Raw genomic sequence first — 18,930 nt, 5'->3', positions numbered from 1 at the left:
CCCCCCTCTCTCCCCTCCCCCCCTCTCTCCCCTCCCCCCCTCTCTCCCCTCCCCCCCTCTCTCCCCTCCCCCCCTCTCTCCCCTCCCCCCCTCTCTCCCCTCCCCCCCTCTCTCCCCTCCCCCCCTCTCTCCCCTCCCCCCCTCTCTCCCCTCCCCCCCTCTCTCCCCTCCCCCCCTCCAGACATGGATAAAGTGGATGGTCAGTGTCTCAGGGCAGGAGATTCAACAACTAGAAGTGAAAGAGGGTGGAGGGTGTGAGCGACCTGAGGAAGTGGTGAAGGTGGATAGATTTACAATGTTTAAAGGGAGAAGGATGGTTTGGGGGGATATTGGCTAAATGCAGGCAAATGGGGTCGAGTTGGATTAAAGGGCCTGTCTCCATGGTGTCAAACTCCACTTAAGGCAGGAGGCAGTGATCTGTGTGAAAACTCTGAACTACGGCCAAGTTCAAATTTTCCACTCCATCCTGCTGGAATTTGGACAAATTGATAAATAATTGCTGATATTTTTGTGGAAAAATGTGCACACACCTGTTCTACAGGATGTAGAAGTGATGAGATTGAAAACCATTTCTGTTGTAACAGGAGCTTGTCGAGCATTTTCAATTTGGCAACTGCTCCCCTGTTCCTTCGAACTCTGCTCCAACTAATGTTTGTTTTTAAAGCTCCAAGTGACTGTTGCTCTCTGCCTCCTATGGAGGAGGGTTGTGCTGCGTTGAAGACATGAGCCAGGTTTCCATAGCACGGTTGAAATTCCTTTTGCTGAATATTCTCCTTGTTTCCAGTGGAGAAGCTGTTTTGAATTGACTCACTGTGCAGAGTTTAGAATGGAGCAGAAAAATGCCAATTTTTTGTAAGGTTCAAAACTTGACTTTGAACGACGGGATGTATTGGCTGGAATCTGCTCAAAGTCCAGTCTTCTCATGGTTCGGGTTAATTAGACATTGGAGAACAGAACAATCCTCGTTCTTCACACCATCCCAACCACTTTGTTTAAAATTGTGCAACTCAATGTATAAAACTGGTCCAGAATGTTTTGAGGAGTTGGCAAGTATTCCTTTACCTCTGACCCAGAGATTTTCTACAACCCCACCCTTTCACTAAACTACCTTTTACCTGCTACATTCTGTAATTGCACACAAAGGAATAAAAGGGCAGGTAATTATTTAGATGGGGAGGTGCAAAGGGACTTGGACTCCTCGGCAAGGATCCCCGAAAGGTGAACCTCCAGGTTGAGTTGGTGGTGAAGAAGGTGAATGCAGTGGTGATGCCATGTCTAGAGGAATAAGATGTGATTTGAGGCTTTATAAACCATGGACTTGGGGTGAAAGGTTTAGGGTGAACATTAGGGGGAACTTCTTCTCTCAGAATGGGAGTTTGGAACAAGCTGCCATCTGATGTGGTAAATTTGAGCTCAATTAAATTTTAAAAATAAATTGGATGCATGGATGGGAGTGGTCTGGGGGGTTATGGAATGGATGCAGGTCAGTAGAAAAGTGGAATCATGTTTTAGCACAGGGCCAAATGGCCTGTTTTTGGTTTTGTCTTTCTATGGTGAGGCTTCACTTGGAGTACAGGGTGTAGTTTTGGGTTCCTTATTTAAGAAAGGATGTGCTGGCCTTCCAGGGAGTTCAGAGAAGATTCACAAGAACGATTCCTGGAATGAAGAGATTAGCAAATGAGGAACGTTTGACGGCTCTTGGACTGGACTCCTTGGAGTTCAGAAGAACGAGAGGGAACATCATGCAAGCATGATGTGGCAAAGTTGTTTCCCATATTGAGGAGACCAGAACAAGAGGGACAACATCAGGATTGAAGGACACCCATTTAAAACTGATGTGGAGGAATTTCTTCAGCCAGAGAGCAAGGAACCTCTGGAATTTGCTACCATGGGTGGCTGTGGAGGCCAGGTCATTGGGTGTATTTAAGGCAGAGATTGATAGGGATCTGAATAGTCAGGGTATTAAAGATTATGGGGAGAAGGCAGGGGAGTTGAGCCGAGTGGGAGAATGGATCAGCTCATGATAGAATTATGATTCTATGGTCTGAATGGCCTACTTCTGCTCCTAGATCTTGAGGTCTAAAACCTGTTGATTAGACAATGGAATTTGAGCCTCATTGCTCCTGGGACAGTGATCCAAAGAACTGGAGTTTTAAAAAAGCATCTTGAAGGGAATTTGTGGAATTTAGGACCTAGACATGAAGACATGGCTGGTTCTGGACACGTAAGAGTGGAGGGTGCACCAATCTCCAGAGCTCTTGGGGAGATTAACAGAGGCAAAGAGAGTGGTCGAACTGGGAAGGTCTCTGGACTGGAGGCATCTGTCAGCATGCGCTGGGATCTGGCCTCAGCCTCCTGGAATCGGCCTTTCCACAGGGTGATTGTCAATCTTGTGATATTTTGGTCTCTTGGGACTAATCGGTTTGCATAACTCTGCTTAACAGCATTTATTTACCAACTTTGCTCCATTTCCTCCTTAGTATATGATGAGAGTATGTCGGTAAAGATTTCAGCCCAATTTTTCAGCAGAAGGAACCCTTGAATGGGAGGGTGTTGAAGAATGCAGTGGAGCAGAAAGCTCTAGGAATAACGGTGCATTGTTCCCTGAACTGCATGTGGATAGGGTGGTGCAGAAGGCCTTTAGTATGCTTGCCTATATAAATCCGTACATAGAATATAGGAGTTGGGAAGTAATGATGAAACTGTGCAAGGCATTGGTGAGGCCAAATTTAGATCCTTTATCCGAAACCCTTGGGGGACAGTGTGTTCCGAATTTCAGATTTTTCAGGATTTCGAAAAGCCCACCCGAATTGTGCTGCCGTATCCACCCCCACCCCTTTCCAGTCGTCCGGCCGTCTGCCCCAACTGCCTGCCCTGGCCGCCCCCCACCCCAGCTGCCGGTCCCCACTTGCCAGATTTTGGAACTTTCCGGATTTTAGATGTCCGGATAAAGGATAGTGTACCTGTACTGTGTGCAGTTCTGGTCACCGATTTATAGGAAGGCTATTAACAAGATAGAGAGAGTGAAGAGAAGATTTACAAAAATGTTGCCTGGGTTTCAGCATCTGGAATACAAGGAGAGATTGAGCAAATTAGGTCTTTCTTCCTTGGAACGTAGAGGCTGAGAGGGGATTTGATAGAGGTGTGTAAGATAATGAGAGGGATAGATAGAGTTGATGTGGAAAGGGTTTTCCCATTGAGAGTAGGAGAGATGGATACAAGATGTCATGGGTTGAGAGTTGACGGGCAAAGGTTTAGGAGTAACATGAGGGGGAATTTCTTTACTCAGAGTGGTTACTGTGTGCAATGAGCTTCCGGGAAAGGTGGTGGGGGCAGGGTCAATTTTGTCATTTAAGAAAGAGTTGGATGAGTATATGGATGGGAGGGGGATGGAGGGATATGGGTGGAGTGCTGGTAGGTGGGATTAGAGGAGGGTACTTGGATCAGTGTGTAGAAGGGCAAAATTGGCCTATTTCTGTGCTGTAATTGTTATATATGGTTGAAGCCTGTTCCAAAGTATTGCACTAATCTTCAGCCTCCCATCATCTTCCCTAAAATCTTGTCACTCCCAGCTTTGAATAAACCCATTGCCTGACCCTCTGCAGACCCTCAAGATTCCAGGAATTTGAAACCAACTACATGACCAACTATCTTTATTTTCAATGGCTGGTACCTGGTACTGTGTCTCTGGACTGAAGCAGTTGCCCTGTCAGCACTCAGGTTTTCTGTGGGTTGGGGGGGATGGAAATGGACATTGCTGGTTTTATTTTCTATATCTAGAAGAACTTGATGCATTCTGCTTTCTGTGCAGAAATCCCTTCAGTACTGGGAGGCTAAACTCCCAAATTTAGTTTCATTAAACCTTGTAACTTAGCAAGGCTTTCATTACTCTGATCACTTCAGCCCCCTTCCCCTAAAGACCGTCTGCATCACGGTCTATTATGAGGACACAAATGCCCCCTAGCGTAAACCCCTGCAAAAAGTAGTGGACACACCCAGGACATCACAGGCAAAACCCTCCCCACATCGAACATCTACGGGGAACGCTGCCGTCGGAGAGAACCAGCAATCATCAAGGATCCACACCACCCAGCACACGCTCTGTTCTCACTGCTGCAATCAGGAAGGAGGCCTCGGCGCCACAAGACTCGCACCCTCAGCTGCTCCCCCTCCACCATTAGACTCCGCAACGACAAACTCAGAGACTCTTACACTTCATTTATTTTTCCCTCTGTATTGCAGTCAATTTGTTTACATTTCTCTGTACTTGTTCACGTTTACATGGTGTAGTTTTTTTTGCACTGCCAATAAGTGGTGATTCTGCCTGGCCTGTAGGAAAAAGAATCTCAGGGTTGTATGTGATGTCATATGTACTCTGGCAATAAATCGGACTCTAAATCACCTGCTGATTAAATTCCAGGTTTGAGACGAAACTGCAAAGTAACTTTCCCTTCTGTCCTCTCTCAGATGAGGAAGGAGACATGATTGCATTCTCCAGTGATGATGAGCTGTCGATGGCCCTGTCCTACCTACGTGATGGAACTTTTCGCGTCTACATTAGAGGTAGGAATATTCTGCCATTGTTGTTGGCTGGTGTGCATTGCTCTAGGGGGTCTGAGCAAGGTTTTTTTTACTGGTAAAAAGATGATTTCTACATGATTACAATAAGTGCACAGGATCAGCACTGTTTGACGCTTGTGTTTTAATTGTCTGCGCCTACATGCTGTGGGGCTACATCAGGCCTTGGGCTTGTAAGGGCATGCATGATAGATGTTCTCGAGCAGAAAGACTTGCAGCAGTGGTTGTGAATGTTTGATATATTTCACATTTTAACTTCCATTTACAACTTGTTTAAAACACAGGCCTATGATGTTGTGGCAACTTGTGTAAACAGCAATCAGCTCCTACCCCACCACACACCCATAACCCTCTTTTTTTTTGTGTATCTCTGTGCCTTTCGAAGAGTCAAATAGAATACATGGTGGGTAAAATCTAATCTTCCATTAGTTTGCCCTTTTCAATAAATATCTGTGCTGTGGCTATTTTCCACCTCATTGTCTAAGATGTTTCAGCAAATGCCTTTTTTGTTACATTTTGTCACATTCTGGTGTTTCCAATCAGGAGCCAACTAGTAATCATTGTCGAGAGTTTACAGGAGGCTTGAAGTGCTCTTGAGTAGTTTACGGGCTGTGTTTTCAGCAACTGAAGCTGTCATTAGTTAATCTCCTGTAGGCCTTGTTAATCATTAGTGGGCTTCAAATAATGGGAAACAGGTCTCTTTTCCCAGATTTTTGACCCATTTCCTTGCTCTTTCCCAACCTAGAAAAGAAGGAATATAAACATGGGCAGGAGAAGGCTGCTGGCATGGTTCATCCCAATGTCATCTGTGACTCCTGCAATGGTCCAGTGATCGGCCCTCGCTACAAGTGCTCTGTGTGCCCTGACTATGATCTATGTGGTGGCTGCAAGGGGAAGGGCTTCCACAAGGAGCACGAGATGATACTCTTGCAAACCCCGCAGTTCTTCCATCCATTTGAGGTGAGTGTTTTTGTAGAGTTCAGAGATGTGGAAACCTGGTCAGGCTATTTCATTAGGCACTTCTGAGTCTTGCCAAGTCAGGTAAAGTTTTTTTTTTTGTCATTTGATTGTTCAATTACAACCTGACGAAACTGCGTTCTCTGGTCCTTGGTATAAAACATGCAGACACACAACCAGACATAACACATATACATATGCAGGACAAGTATTTTATCTATACAAATTAAATAAATATTCTTTTGTACATATGAGAATCTCAGATGCTAGTGTGAGTAGTTTCTTTGATTGTTACATTCTCACCTAATATCAAAATCTTAAGCCAGTTGGCACTTCCTAGTGACTCAGAGTGAATGTAAGTGAGGGATAACACTGAGCAGCGAATGGGTCAGTCTTGCTACTTTGGTTCAACTAGTCAGCCATTCTCCACCTATTTTTGGCTGTGGAACCCCCCTACCAAGAACTGCTCAAGGTTTCTGGGCCCCCATTCCCTGTGAAGCAGTCAAGTTTTGGTTTCTTCCATACTTCTCTCCCATTAACTATATTTAAAGAAAAACATGAAATGTTATGTGAGGTGAAAAGAAAACCAGACTTTTATTTAAATGTGCTGTGGCCCCCAGTGGGACTGTAGGGTCCCTGTTGAGAATGGCTGAGTTGATTATTGTTTCATCTCCTAACAAATCAATTCGTACCTACAAGGGGATCTGTGGATCCAGGAATTGGATCTGTGGAGAATGGATGGGGAGGGGGAGTTCTGAAAGAGAAAGGAGAGGGGGAAGTAACAAAGGTTACCAATATCTTGGACAATTTGGAGTTAAGGTGAAACTGTTTCTAGTTACAGGAGAGTTGGAAGATGATTTGTGATTGGAAAAATCAGAGAAGATTAGAAAAGGTGTGATGCAGAGTTGACTGGGAACACTGTTCTGAATGGAGGGGCAGATTCACTGAGGATGTTATCAAGAGAAAGTTGGATTAAAAATGGAAATTCCTGTGACTGGGAAAGTTCCATCAAAGAACTAGTACAGATGAGAAGGGCTGAATGGTCTGGTCTGTGTGCTTGGGAGGAGATATCTGATCCAAAGCTGAAGGAATGTCCTACTTCAGGAACACTGGGGAAATACTGTGGTGGGGGTGGAGAGCTGATGTCTCCCACCAAAGCCTTGTGAAAAGTTAGTGAGGAGCTCTGGTTTGATCTAGTTGTGTAATATGTCCTGGGAGAGGGTAAATCTCTGCACAGAAAACAGTACAAGGTAGATTAATTAGTTTCTGACAGGCTTCAAACTCCCATAACTACTCCAGCACCGTGCAAGGAAGACCTGTCTACGCTATTGAAACACTTTTCCTTGCACGACTGTAATTGTGACTTTTATAGTTGTCTCTCTCTACTGTATATATTGGAATTTTTTTTTACAAAAGTACCTGTTTGGCTGCAGCTGGTAAGAATTTTTGTGTAATTGCATTATTCTCATGTGTATGACAATAAACTCATTATCATTTCATGCACAGGTTTAGAAAATTTGTTTGGAACGAAACTTTCAAAACGTTCAGTTCTTCCCAAGGACCACGCGGTTCCAAAATTAAGGCCCTGCTGCTGCCCATCCTTGTGGTTTACCTGGCAGCCCACTAGACAGCAGCACATGACAAATTATGCATGCATATATCTACATCAGCAAATGGCAAATTAAAACAATTAGTCCATGGGCCTCTTTGCAGTGGTTCAGCTTCCCTTCTGACTTGGTGAATGTTGCTGGATTTCTTTCATTTCAATCTTTTTCTTGCTGTGAGCAGAGAATTCCCAGAGGCATGTGGTTCCACAAGAGAAGGAATGCAGGCTTGTGTCGTTGGGCTATGGCCCAGCAAGATTCCTTTCCTCAGGCCACCGCGTCTGCTGAACGACAGCAGTCACCAGCGACTGAAGCAGCCCCAGCGGAGCCAGGTACGTTTAGTGCTGAGGAAAATTACCGTTTCCTACCCTGAGCACTGGGTGTAGCAGGGGATGGGCACTGACAATGGCACTAGAAAGCGTTGCAGACAGACCGCAGGTGAAGGTTTTTTGGTTGTTCAGAGATGCTGGGGCTGTTTTTTTTTCTGTTCACAAAAGCAAACATTGTTTAAATTTGGGGTTTTGGCAGAATGAATGTCTATGTTGTGTAATCATAAAAATTTTTGGACCACTTTTACAGGGCAAAAAAAAAAGGGTGGGGGGGGGGGGTTGAGTATTACACGGGTGACACTTTTGACTAAGTAGTGTGTTGTTCAAGGTGTCAGGAGCTTGGACGGCAGGGACCAAGTGGTGAACACACAGATGGGAACTTGGATGGGTGGGTTCTCGGCCAAAAATAAGATGGTCAACTTTTGCACAGTATCAATGATTAGATGAGTATATATGTGGTTAGAGGCTCACCTACCAAAGGGCAGTGTTCTCAGAAAACCTTTTAACATTGGGAGAGTCTTACCCACACAGTACAGACACAGGCCTTTCAGCCCATTTTCTACACTAACCATCAAGGATAAAAACTGTTTGCTGGAAGAATTTGGTGAATCAAGCAGCATCTGCCGAGACACATATATTTTACTGCAGTAATGTTGCGACCCAGATTTTCAATAATAACCAAATTCTGATCTTCCTTACCCTCCGCATCCAAGACTCCACAATGGTCCTGGGTAGATGATTCCAAAGGACCACTACCCTGGGTGAACTCCTTTTCATTTCTATCCTGAACAAACAATTCTTTATTTTGCAAATGGTTTACAATGCCCAAGTCACGACATCTACTGTCAAACCTGTCAGCAGTCTTCAACTCAGATTCACCTCCATATCACCATTCCACAATGCCAGGAATCACTGTGGTGACCCTTCACTACAGTCTGCCATTTGCCCACATGGTGCTTGCTGCATTCCCCATGTGGGAGTTGTCTGACCACAGATCCCACAGCAGTGATTATCCAGGATGACAGATCCATTTGGACTAGCTAAAATAAAGGTAGCCTTGTTACTAACACCTTCCACTCTGCCCCACCTTTGTGTGCTGTCCTGACCTGTCTCCAGTAATTATCCCTGAACACTCAATTCCCTAAACAAAAGCTCTTTATCCTGGGTGTAGACTGGCCTCCAAAGCAAAATATTTCCTACCTGCTGAGGAAAGATTGATCATTATTACAGAATATTAAACAGGAGTGTTTGGTTAAAATGACATTTTTGAAATGTGAGCAGCGTTGACTGTGTTTGAGGGCTGTCTTTTTCTCTTTAGGTAATGTTTCTGTGAACCAGTGCCAGGACAAGAACGTGAGCTACTTGGAGAGTGTGGGCCGCAATGTGGCTGCAATGCTCAGTCCCCTGGGTACGTTTGAAAACCTCTTTTCCCTCTTTGCCTGACATTGGCCCTAATTCTGACTTTTCCTCAACACATTCCAGGAACCAACTACTCTTTTTCAAACCAAACAGTACAGCAGAGGAAAAGCCCCGATGGTCCACATCAATGTTAGTCACCATGTCCAAATATAACTAAAACTCTGTTCTTTACCCTTGAAAGACGTGTGTTGTCCCCCACCCCCCTTATGTGTGTTTATCTAGTTTTCTTATACAATGCAAGAATATCTGCTTCCACTACTACCTCACCCCCCTCCCCCCCCCCCCCCCCCACACATCTGCATCCCCCAACATTAAATGCATGTCCTCTGGTCTATGTTGTGAATGGCCCTCGTTTCTCCCCTCTGCCTCTTAAACCCCAGAGAAAATGAGCCAAGTTTGTCCATCCTGTGCAGTTAGTATGGTTTGCAGATGAGACCAGAAATCTGTTGTGGAGAGTGAGGAAACCGGTCTGAGATTGCAACAGGCTTCAGGTGAACTGAAAATACAGGCCAAGGAATGGCAAATGGAATGTAACTCTTTGTGTTTGGGTTAAGACAGGGCAAACTTGTGAATAGTAGGGCCCTGGGGAGTGTTGGAACAATGGGCTTGTGGGTGCAGGCACGTGAAAGTAAGAATACAGATGGTGCATTTGACATGCTCGTCTTCATTGGGCAGTGCACGGAGTACAGAAGTGAAGAAGTTATGATGAGGTCAACTGTAAAGGAAGCTGGTGAGAGCCCAATTTTGAGTGGTGGCTCAAAATCTGGTCACCCAGCTACAGGAAAGATGAGGCCTTGCATTATATGGAGAGGTGGGATAGGCTGAGTCTCTTGTCCATGAAAACACTGGAGCAGCAGGCCGTGTATAATGGGGAATGTAATACACAGGTACATGGATAGAAATGTTTGGCCAGGAATGGTACTTCAATAAAGTCCCTAAATTCCTGTTTACTGGCATGGAGTTTAACCTCCATCTATATGTTCTTGGTGGGATGTCCTCCAGTTCTATTACTAATAATGGGGTGAATGATCTGATAATAGTCTAGCTTTATACTCAGTTTTCCTAACTCTCCCTTGAATATGGGCCGACAACAAAAACATATCAATCCTTGAGTAAGGTTTGTGCGTACACGAATAATATGAAAATTCCTTCTCTTGATTGTTGCCTCCTCCATATATCCACAAGTTTCATTTCCTGCATTGATTTAACTATAAATTTGGCTACTTGTCTTTTGTCCAGTTTTATCCAACATTGGGTCCAAATTAAGGTTAAAATCTCCTATCAATATATTTCCTTGTGTGTCTGCAATCTTCAAAAAATGTCCTGCATAAGATCTACCGGGACCAATGCCTGAAGAGGGCGCACAAAATCAGTGAACCGGTGCAGACTCTGGTCAACATGGCCTGTTTCCACTCCGTAAATGGTTATACGGTTATAAACTTTTGATCCTCCTCGATAGGTGCATATATATTGAGCAAATTCCAAAATTCTGAGTATATTTGACACTTTATCATTACATACCTCCCCGCCAGATCTATTATTTCCTCCTCTCTTTTGATTGGTATATTTTTGTTAACTAGTATGGCTACACCTCTAGCTTTTGAGTTATACGATGCTGCTGCTACGTGTCCTATCCAGTCTCTCTTTAGTTTGTTCCACTTCAGTTAGATGCGTTTCCTGCACAAATGCTATATCTATTTTTTAACTTCTTCAATAAATTAGTAGCCTCTTCCTTTTAATTTGGTTATGTATTCCATTGATGTTTATAGTCATATAGTTCAATATGGCCATCTTGTATCTTGTATACACCTCTTTTCTACCTCTTTGCCACCTCCATCCCCCTTTTCCCCATTTTCATCTCTTAGTTTTCTCTTATTACACAATGTACAACACATTTAAGACATAATGTGCCCCTGCAGTTCCCACACCCACCAATGCCTGAACACCAAAAGTTCCCCCTTCTCATTTGGATTGCGATCTTGTTCGGAGCATCAACTGATTTTGCAGTGACGGTTATTTCCCCTCTACCCAGCCCTCCCCAAAAAACTTTTTTAACACTTATAACAAAGCTCTCTCCTTTTTTTCCCTTCCTCCCCTTCTCTTTTCCCTCTTTAGTTCTTTACATAAACATTGTTTTTACATCTTTATATATACTTTATCGCCATTCTTCATTCTTGTTACATCTCTTCATCTCTTCTCCTGTCTTGCAAATGTTCTGTGCATTCTTGCACTTTCTTTGGATCTGAGAACAGTCTGTTTTGCTCCCCGGGTATAAATATTTTAAGCACAGCTGGATGTCTCCTTTTTTCCATAAAATCAATTTTGCTTTATTAAATTCCTTCCCCTCTTTAAGAGTTTAAAAACTTGTGTCTGGGTAAAAAAATATATTTTGACCCTTGTATTCCAATGGTTTATTATCTTTAATTTTATTCCTTGCCCGTTCTAGTATATTTTCTCTTGTCATGTATCTCAAAAATTTAACTAAGATGGATATTGGTTTTTGATGTGTCCGTGGTTTCGGAGTTAATACTCTGTTTGCCTTTTCTATTTCCATTCTTCCTGCATTTCTGTCATTCCCAGGACCTTCAGGATCTATCCTTTTATAAATTCCTTCATGTCTGTGCCTTCTTCATCCTCCTTCACCTATAATTTTCCAACATATCAATTTTCTGAGATAACAACTCTTGTGTCTCTTTAATTTTTTGTCACTTTCTCCCAATTTTTCTCGTTATTTACTTCCATTTCTACAGCCATTTCCTGCTCTTCCACATTCTCTATTCTTTTCCCTATTTCTGTCATAACCAGTTCTAACCTTTGCATTTTATCTTGTTCTTTTCATTTTCCTTTTAATTGCATTAAACTAATGATAACCATTCTTTTAGTGATCTCATTTGTTCTTCAAAAAAGACTTTATATTCTGTTCATCAGTTTTACCTTTTATTTTCCTGTCCATCAGTTTTACCTTCTATTTCTCTGTGAAGATCTTGGTCTTTTTCCTCCTCTTCTGTATCTGAGTTTGTGTCTTCTTCTCCTTTGTGTCTGTGTCTCTTCTGTTTTCCCTGATGAGCTGCTTGTATCTCTTTGTCGTGCCTCTTGTTGCTGGTCCTCCCCTCCTGGGCTGCTCGTCTGTTGTGCTTCCTGACATTGATCTCCGTCTATCTCCCCTGTGTTTCATCGCTCCCTCTTCTGCTGTCTTCCTCGTCCTCCAGCTGAGCACGCTGTTGTCGGACCACCCTCAGCTGTTTGCTCTGTGACAGCCCTCTTCTCTGCTGAGCACCCCCCTGCTTTCTCTTTCTCCTTTGATTGTGCATGTGCAACTCCTCACGCATACGCAGTTGCGCACTTTTGTTTGGCTCCGAGAGCCATTTTTGTAGTGCACTTGTTGACATGTAGTGCATTAGTTAAATAGTGCTGGTGGGTCGCGACTCCGCAGGGCAGGCACTGACCTCAAGGGTCAGGCGCTCCTTGCCATCACAGCATCCTGTTCCTTCGTGCAGGTAAGGCCTTCTTCTTTCTCCTCTGGTGACTTCTACTCTTTTTTCCAGTTGTTTTTACTTTCTCCTTCTTGGAAGCCATCTTCTTTCTCCTCTGTATCTTTATTTTCTATTTTTTACATTTTATTTTTTGTTCTACTTTGCTTTTTCCTATTTTCCTGTAGAGGGCTGGTTTTCCAGACTGGCCTCTACTCCATCGTGTGACTCCCCTACAAGTATCTTTTTGAGTACAGTTTATACTCCCAGTAAGTAGAAATTCTGCCTGGCCCTCAGGAAGAAGAATCTGAGTTGTATGTGATGTCATGTAGGTACTCTGAAAATAAACCTGAATCTGGATGTGAAAAGGATTGTGACTGTCCTATCTATACCTCTGCTACTTCTATGGGGTCTCTCACTGCCGTCCTCTTTGCAACAAGGGAGCTGAGAATTTTCTTGCTTTGGGTTGCAGGTATTGATGTGGACATTGATGTTGAGCACAGGGGCCAGCGGTTTAAAGCTGCAGGGAGCTCTGTAAACAGCCAGCCAGAGTCTGCAGACTGCAGCACACACCCTGACCTCCTGACTCCTAACCAGAACAAGGCGAACAGATCCACTGCCTCCAGCATGGAACAGAATAAAGAAGTTTTAATGGACGTGGAACAGTCTGCCCCAAATCACAACTTGGTGGCTTTTACCCCAATAGAGGGGAGATCCAAGGTAAGGGGGAATTGAGAAGCCAATTTTACCGTTTCCTGCACTGCGCAGTGACCACCTTTTTCAAAAAAAATATTGTCTGCTGACTGACACCAAATACTTGTGGAGAAAAGTTGACAGCTACTTACTGTAATTTTCCATGTGATCTTAAAATATCTACTCATTCAGTTTGCAAAACATCCATTATCTGCTCTGATTTTAGTTGTAACAGGTTTTTAAAAACTAGTTGAACCTTTTCTTCCTGACAGACTCCCAGTATTGACAGCAACAGTGAAGAGGAATGGACTCACCTTGCACCAAAAGGGGTTGATCCATCCACTGGCGAACTTCAGTCAATGGAACAACTTAACCTGCAAGAAACAGAGGGAGTGCAGTCCTCAAACCAGCCACAGGGCCCAGTTTCCTACAATCAGGGGCCCACTGGACTGAGAGAGGCAGCTGTGTACCCTCACCTTCCACAGGGTAAGTGGCAGTGTTGGGTTGTGTATTTGACTAGATATCTAGTGTTTTTTTTTGGGGGGAAAAAAATTCATCAACCTTGACCCCAAAACTTTTTTAAAAAGCAAGTTGAGATTCCATTGACCAAACATCCCTGGAGGTTGACTAATCATTGGACCTATGTTGGAGATTTGTACTGTTGAAAGGAATCATTCACTCGAGGTGGTCTATTCTGGAATAATTTAAAAAAATTCAGACACACAGCAAGGTGACAGGCCCTTCCGGCCCATAAACCTGTGCTGCCAAATTACACCCAATTTAAAAAAAAACCACACACTACTGGAGAATCTCAGCAAGTCAATTAGAGAACTTTGTATAGTAAAGATACACAACTGACATTTTGGGTTTGAGCCCTTCATCAAGGTATGAGCAAAATTTAGGCAGGAACCCAACCTCGTCACAATACAATCCCCTGTTCCACACCTCATCAGAATCTACTTTTAGGGAAAATGGGTTGTATGTTTCAAATATCTTTGTCTTGTAACAAAACAGTGAAAGGAACAGATAAGAGGGCAGGGAGATTGTTTCCACTGGTGGGGACACAGCAAGATTCAGGAGGTGTTGTATTGGGTGAGTCACGTGATGGAGTAGTGGCTGGTACGGTAAAACCAGCCCTCTCCAGAAAAAGTGTCAAGAAAAGACAAAGCTTAACAAATATAAAGTATAAGAAATAGAAGATAAAGTTGCAGAGAAGAGAAAGAAGATGGCACCCAAGAAGGAAAAAAGAAGTCACCGGAAAAGAAAGGCCTTACCTGCACGAAGGAACAGGGAGCCGTGGGTGTGCAATCACCAACAGCGGGGGGGGGGGGGGGGGTCTCAGCTGACTCAGCCGAGGAGCAGGCAACCACGGCGCAACCATCTGAGGGACACCAGACACCAGGGCTCTCAGCTGGAAGTTGAGGAAAGCAGCAGGAGAGGGAGTGAGGAACCAGGCGAGGGGGGGAAAAAAGTCGACAGGGTGAACAGCAAGAGAAGCAGCAACAGGAAGCCCAACAGATGAGCAGCCCAGGAGGGGAGGATCAACAGCAAGACGCCCAGCAAGAAGAGGCCCGACAAAGTGATACAAGCAACTCATCAGGAGAATCAGAAGAGAGACAGATACAAACACAGGTACAGACACAGAAGAGGAAGAAGATCTTCACAGAGAAATAGAAGGTAAAACTGATGGACAGAATATAGGATGAAGCCTTTTTTGAAGAACAAATGAGAGCATTAAATGAATGGTTGTCATTAGAATTTGGTGCAATGAAAATGAAAAGAGCAGAAGATAAAATGCAAAGGTTAGAACTGGTAATGACCAAAATAGGGAAAAGAATAGAGAATGTGGAAGAGCGGGAAATGGTTGTAGAAATGGAAGTAAATGACAAGAGAAAAATTGGAAGAAAGTGACAAAAAAATTAGAGACCCGAGTTATCTCAGAAAATTGATATGTTAGAAAATTATAGGAGGTGAAATATAAAAACAGTGGGCTTGAAGGAGGGTGAAGAAAGCACAGACAAGAAGGAATTTATAAAAGGATGGATCGCAAAGATCCTGGGAATGACAGAAATGCAGGAAGAAATGGAAATAGAAAGGGTACACAGAGCATTAGCTCCAAAACCACAGGCACATCAAAAGCCAAGATCCATCTGAGTAAAACTTTTGAAATACATAAGAGAAAATATACTGGAGCGGGTAAGGAATAAAATTAGAGAAGATAATAAACCATTGGAATACAAGGGCCAAAATATTTTTTTTACCCAGACATAAGTTTTGAACTCAAAGAAGAGGAAGGAGTTTAATACAGCAAAATCAACTTTATGGAAAAAAGGTTACAAATTCTGTTAAGAGTGCTTAAAATATTTATACCCGGGGAGCAAAACAAACTGTTCTCGATCTGGAGGAAGAACAAGAATTCGCAGAGTGTTTGCAGAATAGGAGAGATATAATAAGAATAAAGAATGATAATAAAGTGTGTGTGTGTGTGTGTGTGTGTGTGTGTGTAAAAAGATGTAAAAGCAATATATATGTAAAGAACTAAAGAGGAAAAAGGGAGGGGAAGGAAGTAAGGGGGAAAAAAGGGAGAGCTTTGTTGTATGTGTTTATATTTTTTTTTAAAAGTGTTTTCTGGAGGGGAAAGAATAACGTCACTGAAATCAGTTGACGCTTGCAAGCAAGATCGCAATCCAAACGGAAAGAGGAGTTGTGGTTGCCCGGTAAAGGGGGGGGGGGGCATTTGGGGTTAAGGTTATATTGAAAATGAGAATTATTGGAGTATTTTATGTTTTAAATGTGTTGTCGTACATTGAGTTTAAAAAGGAGGATGGAGGTGGAAAAGAGGTGTAAGCAAGATATAAGATGGCCACGTTGAACTATATGACTATAAACATTAATGGAATACATAACCAAATTAAAAGGAAGAAGCTACTAAATTTATTGAACAAGGAAAAAAATAGATATAGCATTTGTGCAGGAAACACATCTAACTGAAGCAGAACATAAACTAAAGAGAGACTGGGTAGGACACATAATGGCAGCATCCTATAACTCAAAAGCTAGAGATGTAGCCATACTAGTTAACAAAAATGTACCAATCAAAATAGAGGTGGAAATAATAGATCTGGCAGGGAGGTATGCAATGATAAAGTGTCAGATAGACTCAGAGTATTGGAATTTTCTCAATATATATGCACCTAATGAGGAGGATCAAAAGTTTATGCAGGATTGTTTTTGAAGATTGCAGATTCACAAGGAAATATATTGATAGGAATTATCAGCCACTAATAAAGAAATTGCAGGAAAACTTAGAAAGATTTACCACTAACATTGATAGGGAGGGTAAATTGCATTAAAATGAAATGTGTTCCCAAGGATACAATACCTATTTCAATTGTTACCAATTCCCTTAACAGAGAAATTCTTTAATGAACTAAAGAGAATAATAAAGGGGTGTTGTATTTAATATAGATGAGAGGGAACTTCTCCCAGGGAACTCATAAATCTGTAGAATTCCCTGCCCAAGGAAACATTAGGTCACCTCATTAAATATAAATAAGATGGTTAGATTGCTGCATAGTAGGAGAATTGAGGGTTATGGTGAAAAGGCAGGTAAGGGGAGCAGAGTTCATGGCCAGATCATATTGATTGGTGGAGCAGTCTTGATAGGGCCATATGGCCAGCTCCTGTTTCTGACGAGGATCCATGTGTTCTCTTTCAGATGCAGAGCCCCGGCTGATTGAAGCCCTGTCTCAAATGCTGTCCATGGGTTTTCACGATGATGAGGGCTGGTTGACCCGGCTCTTGCAGGCCAAGCAGTGTGACATTGGAGCAGCGCTGGATGCCATGCAGCCTGCCAAGGGGCCAGCTCGCCAATGAAGTGCCCGAGGCAGCAACTGTACACCAGCAGAAAATGTATCGCTTTCCTGCTGCAGATGAGGCTGGTGCACCTTTTCTTTGTGGATTGTAACCATCTTTATTGAGCTTAAACCATTCTGTATCTAGCAGGGCTGAGCAGGTACCCAGTAAACCCACTTCAGTCAAGAGCCTGGGGCTTCCCTCTGTTATTCTCCCTCAAGTAAGTTCAGTTTTTAAAATTATGGCTCTCACTTTCAGGTCGCTCACACCACTTTGCAATGTGTAAAATTATCCCTGTGAGAAAAATTCAACCTGTTGAGTCCACAGTGGACAACACTGTTCAAGGGCCAGTCACTTTCTTTGCTGTGAACGCATTCATGCAAGAAGATTTTGTAATTGTCTTTCACTCGAGCAACTTCTTCTGGTGCCAGCTCAGTCGAGGCAGTTACATGCTGTATTGGTGAATGATAATCCTGATGTGCAGTTGTTTTTGGTTTCTATGGTGGCACCATATTCTTGTGGAATAGAGGAAGGGCCAATTTCTTTGTTTGGGGAGTGGGGGTGTGAAGAGAGTAAATGGCTTCACTGTTGTTCAAATAGCTGTTGTATTTGGGACCAATTTGAATTGAGAGTCACTGTACGTTAGGTTGCAGGCAGAGTTAAACCTAGCAGTGGCCCTGACTTGAGCAGCTACAGATAACAGCAGAGACAGGCTGCATGCTGAAGGGAGCCAAACAATTCAATGTACTTTTGTGGCAACACACCAAATAACTAGACTGTCTGGTGGCTTCTGTAATGCAAATATCAAACAATAGTTGACAACGCTGCATGGAGTTGACCAAAGAGATGGGTTTTGGTGGTTAAGGCTGATGTGATTCAGGAAAAAAAAATTCAGTTTGATATTTGAGCAAGTGCAGTAACAGGATCTGTTAAAACCAGGGGGGGAGCCAGTGAGTTCAGAATTTTAAAATGGCAGTTGGCATCCTTTTATCAATGTCGATTTAAACAAAGGGACTGGTGTGCACAGACACGTCTTCCCTGCAAAATCAGGCCAGACTAGCTGCAACGTGAAGAGAAGGCATTAAACTATGCACGGATACCTCTGCTTGTGTTCTCCATCAGCACTGTGGCACAAAACTTCTCTCCCCTGCCCACTTCCAATTCAGCCCTGCTCAGCTTTTGTAGGATGACTGTCAACATGTATTCAGCATCAGGACCTCTGTATTTGTTACTTTATTTCTAGCAATAAAAAATGCATATTAAACAGCAAAATGGTGAAGGATTAAAGGTGCACAGTGAATTTATGGTTATTTTCGACTCATCACAAGATATTTCCAGCAGAAAGCTGTAAACAGATCAGAAACACAGTCTTTACATATCCTCAAATGGAACCAAGAGAACAGGAGCAAGGAAGTGACACTGATTCTTTAACTCAGCCACATGGACTTTTCAAATAATCCTGGATATCCTACCAGGAACAAGTCTGTTGAAGGAGAAATTTACAAAGTATTGAGATGGGATAAATCTGGAGGAACTATTCTCTCGTGCAGGTGGGTCAGTAACCAAAGATGACAATTGGCAAAAGAATCCAACAAATAAGCAGAAGAAATGAGGAGTTGTCCAACTGACCACTCGTGCCTTCTGCACCATTCCATGAGATCCTGACCAATCTTTCACATCACTACTTCAGAGTTGGGCAGCACCAAAACGGGTATTTTGGCCATCCTGACCAGGCTAGTGCCCTTTACCTCTGTTCAGCTCATACACAAAACCCTTCCTATCCATGTACCTGCCTGAATGACTTTTGAATGATAGTTATTCCTGCTTCTACCACTTCCTTCCATATACCAGAAACAGGTGATTGCATCTGCCTTGTCATTTCACCATTCTCCCAATGAATGATCACCGAGACCCATGTGCAGCACTCACTGACACTTGGGGAGAAGAGACTGCAATCTGGAATCTAGAGATTAAAAACAAACTGCTGGAGGAAATGAATGGATCAGGCAGCATCTGTGGAGAGAA

At 43.1% G+C, this 18,930-nt stretch overlaps 1 protein-coding gene across 2 annotated transcripts in view; it reads left to right on the top strand.

The window, feature by feature from the left end:
- The window catches only part of sqstm1 (sequestosome 1), an 83,950-nt gene extending 65,758 nt beyond the window's left edge, over window positions 1–18,192 (top strand). For both annotated transcript variants that reach the window (XM_069897974.1, XM_069897973.1), the window contains exons 2-8: window positions 4,468–4,563; window positions 5,324–5,538; window positions 7,324–7,471; window positions 8,787–8,876; window positions 12,830–13,077; window positions 13,323–13,536; window positions 16,769–18,192. In XM_069897974.1, coding sequence (XP_069754075.1) covers window positions 4,468–4,563; window positions 5,324–5,538; window positions 7,324–7,471; window positions 8,787–8,876; window positions 12,830–13,077; window positions 13,323–13,536; window positions 16,769–16,926 — 1,169 coding nt within the window. In that variant the 3' untranslated portion in view covers window positions 16,927–18,192. The remainder of the gene's footprint in view (window positions 1–4,467; window positions 4,564–5,323; window positions 5,539–7,323; window positions 7,472–8,786; window positions 8,877–12,829; window positions 13,078–13,322; window positions 13,537–16,768) is intronic.
- Window positions 18,193–18,930: the final 738 nt, after the last annotated feature.

Source organism: Narcine bancroftii, chromosome 9 (genome assembly GCF_036971445.1).
Source record: "Narcine bancroftii isolate sNarBan1 chromosome 9, sNarBan1.hap1, whole genome shotgun sequence".
NCBI classification, from domain to species: Eukaryota; Metazoa; Chordata; class Chondrichthyes; order Torpediniformes; family Narcinidae; genus Narcine; species Narcine bancroftii.
Note: the sequence above shows the minus strand (reverse complement) of the source record. Positions and strands in the feature narration are given on the sequence as shown.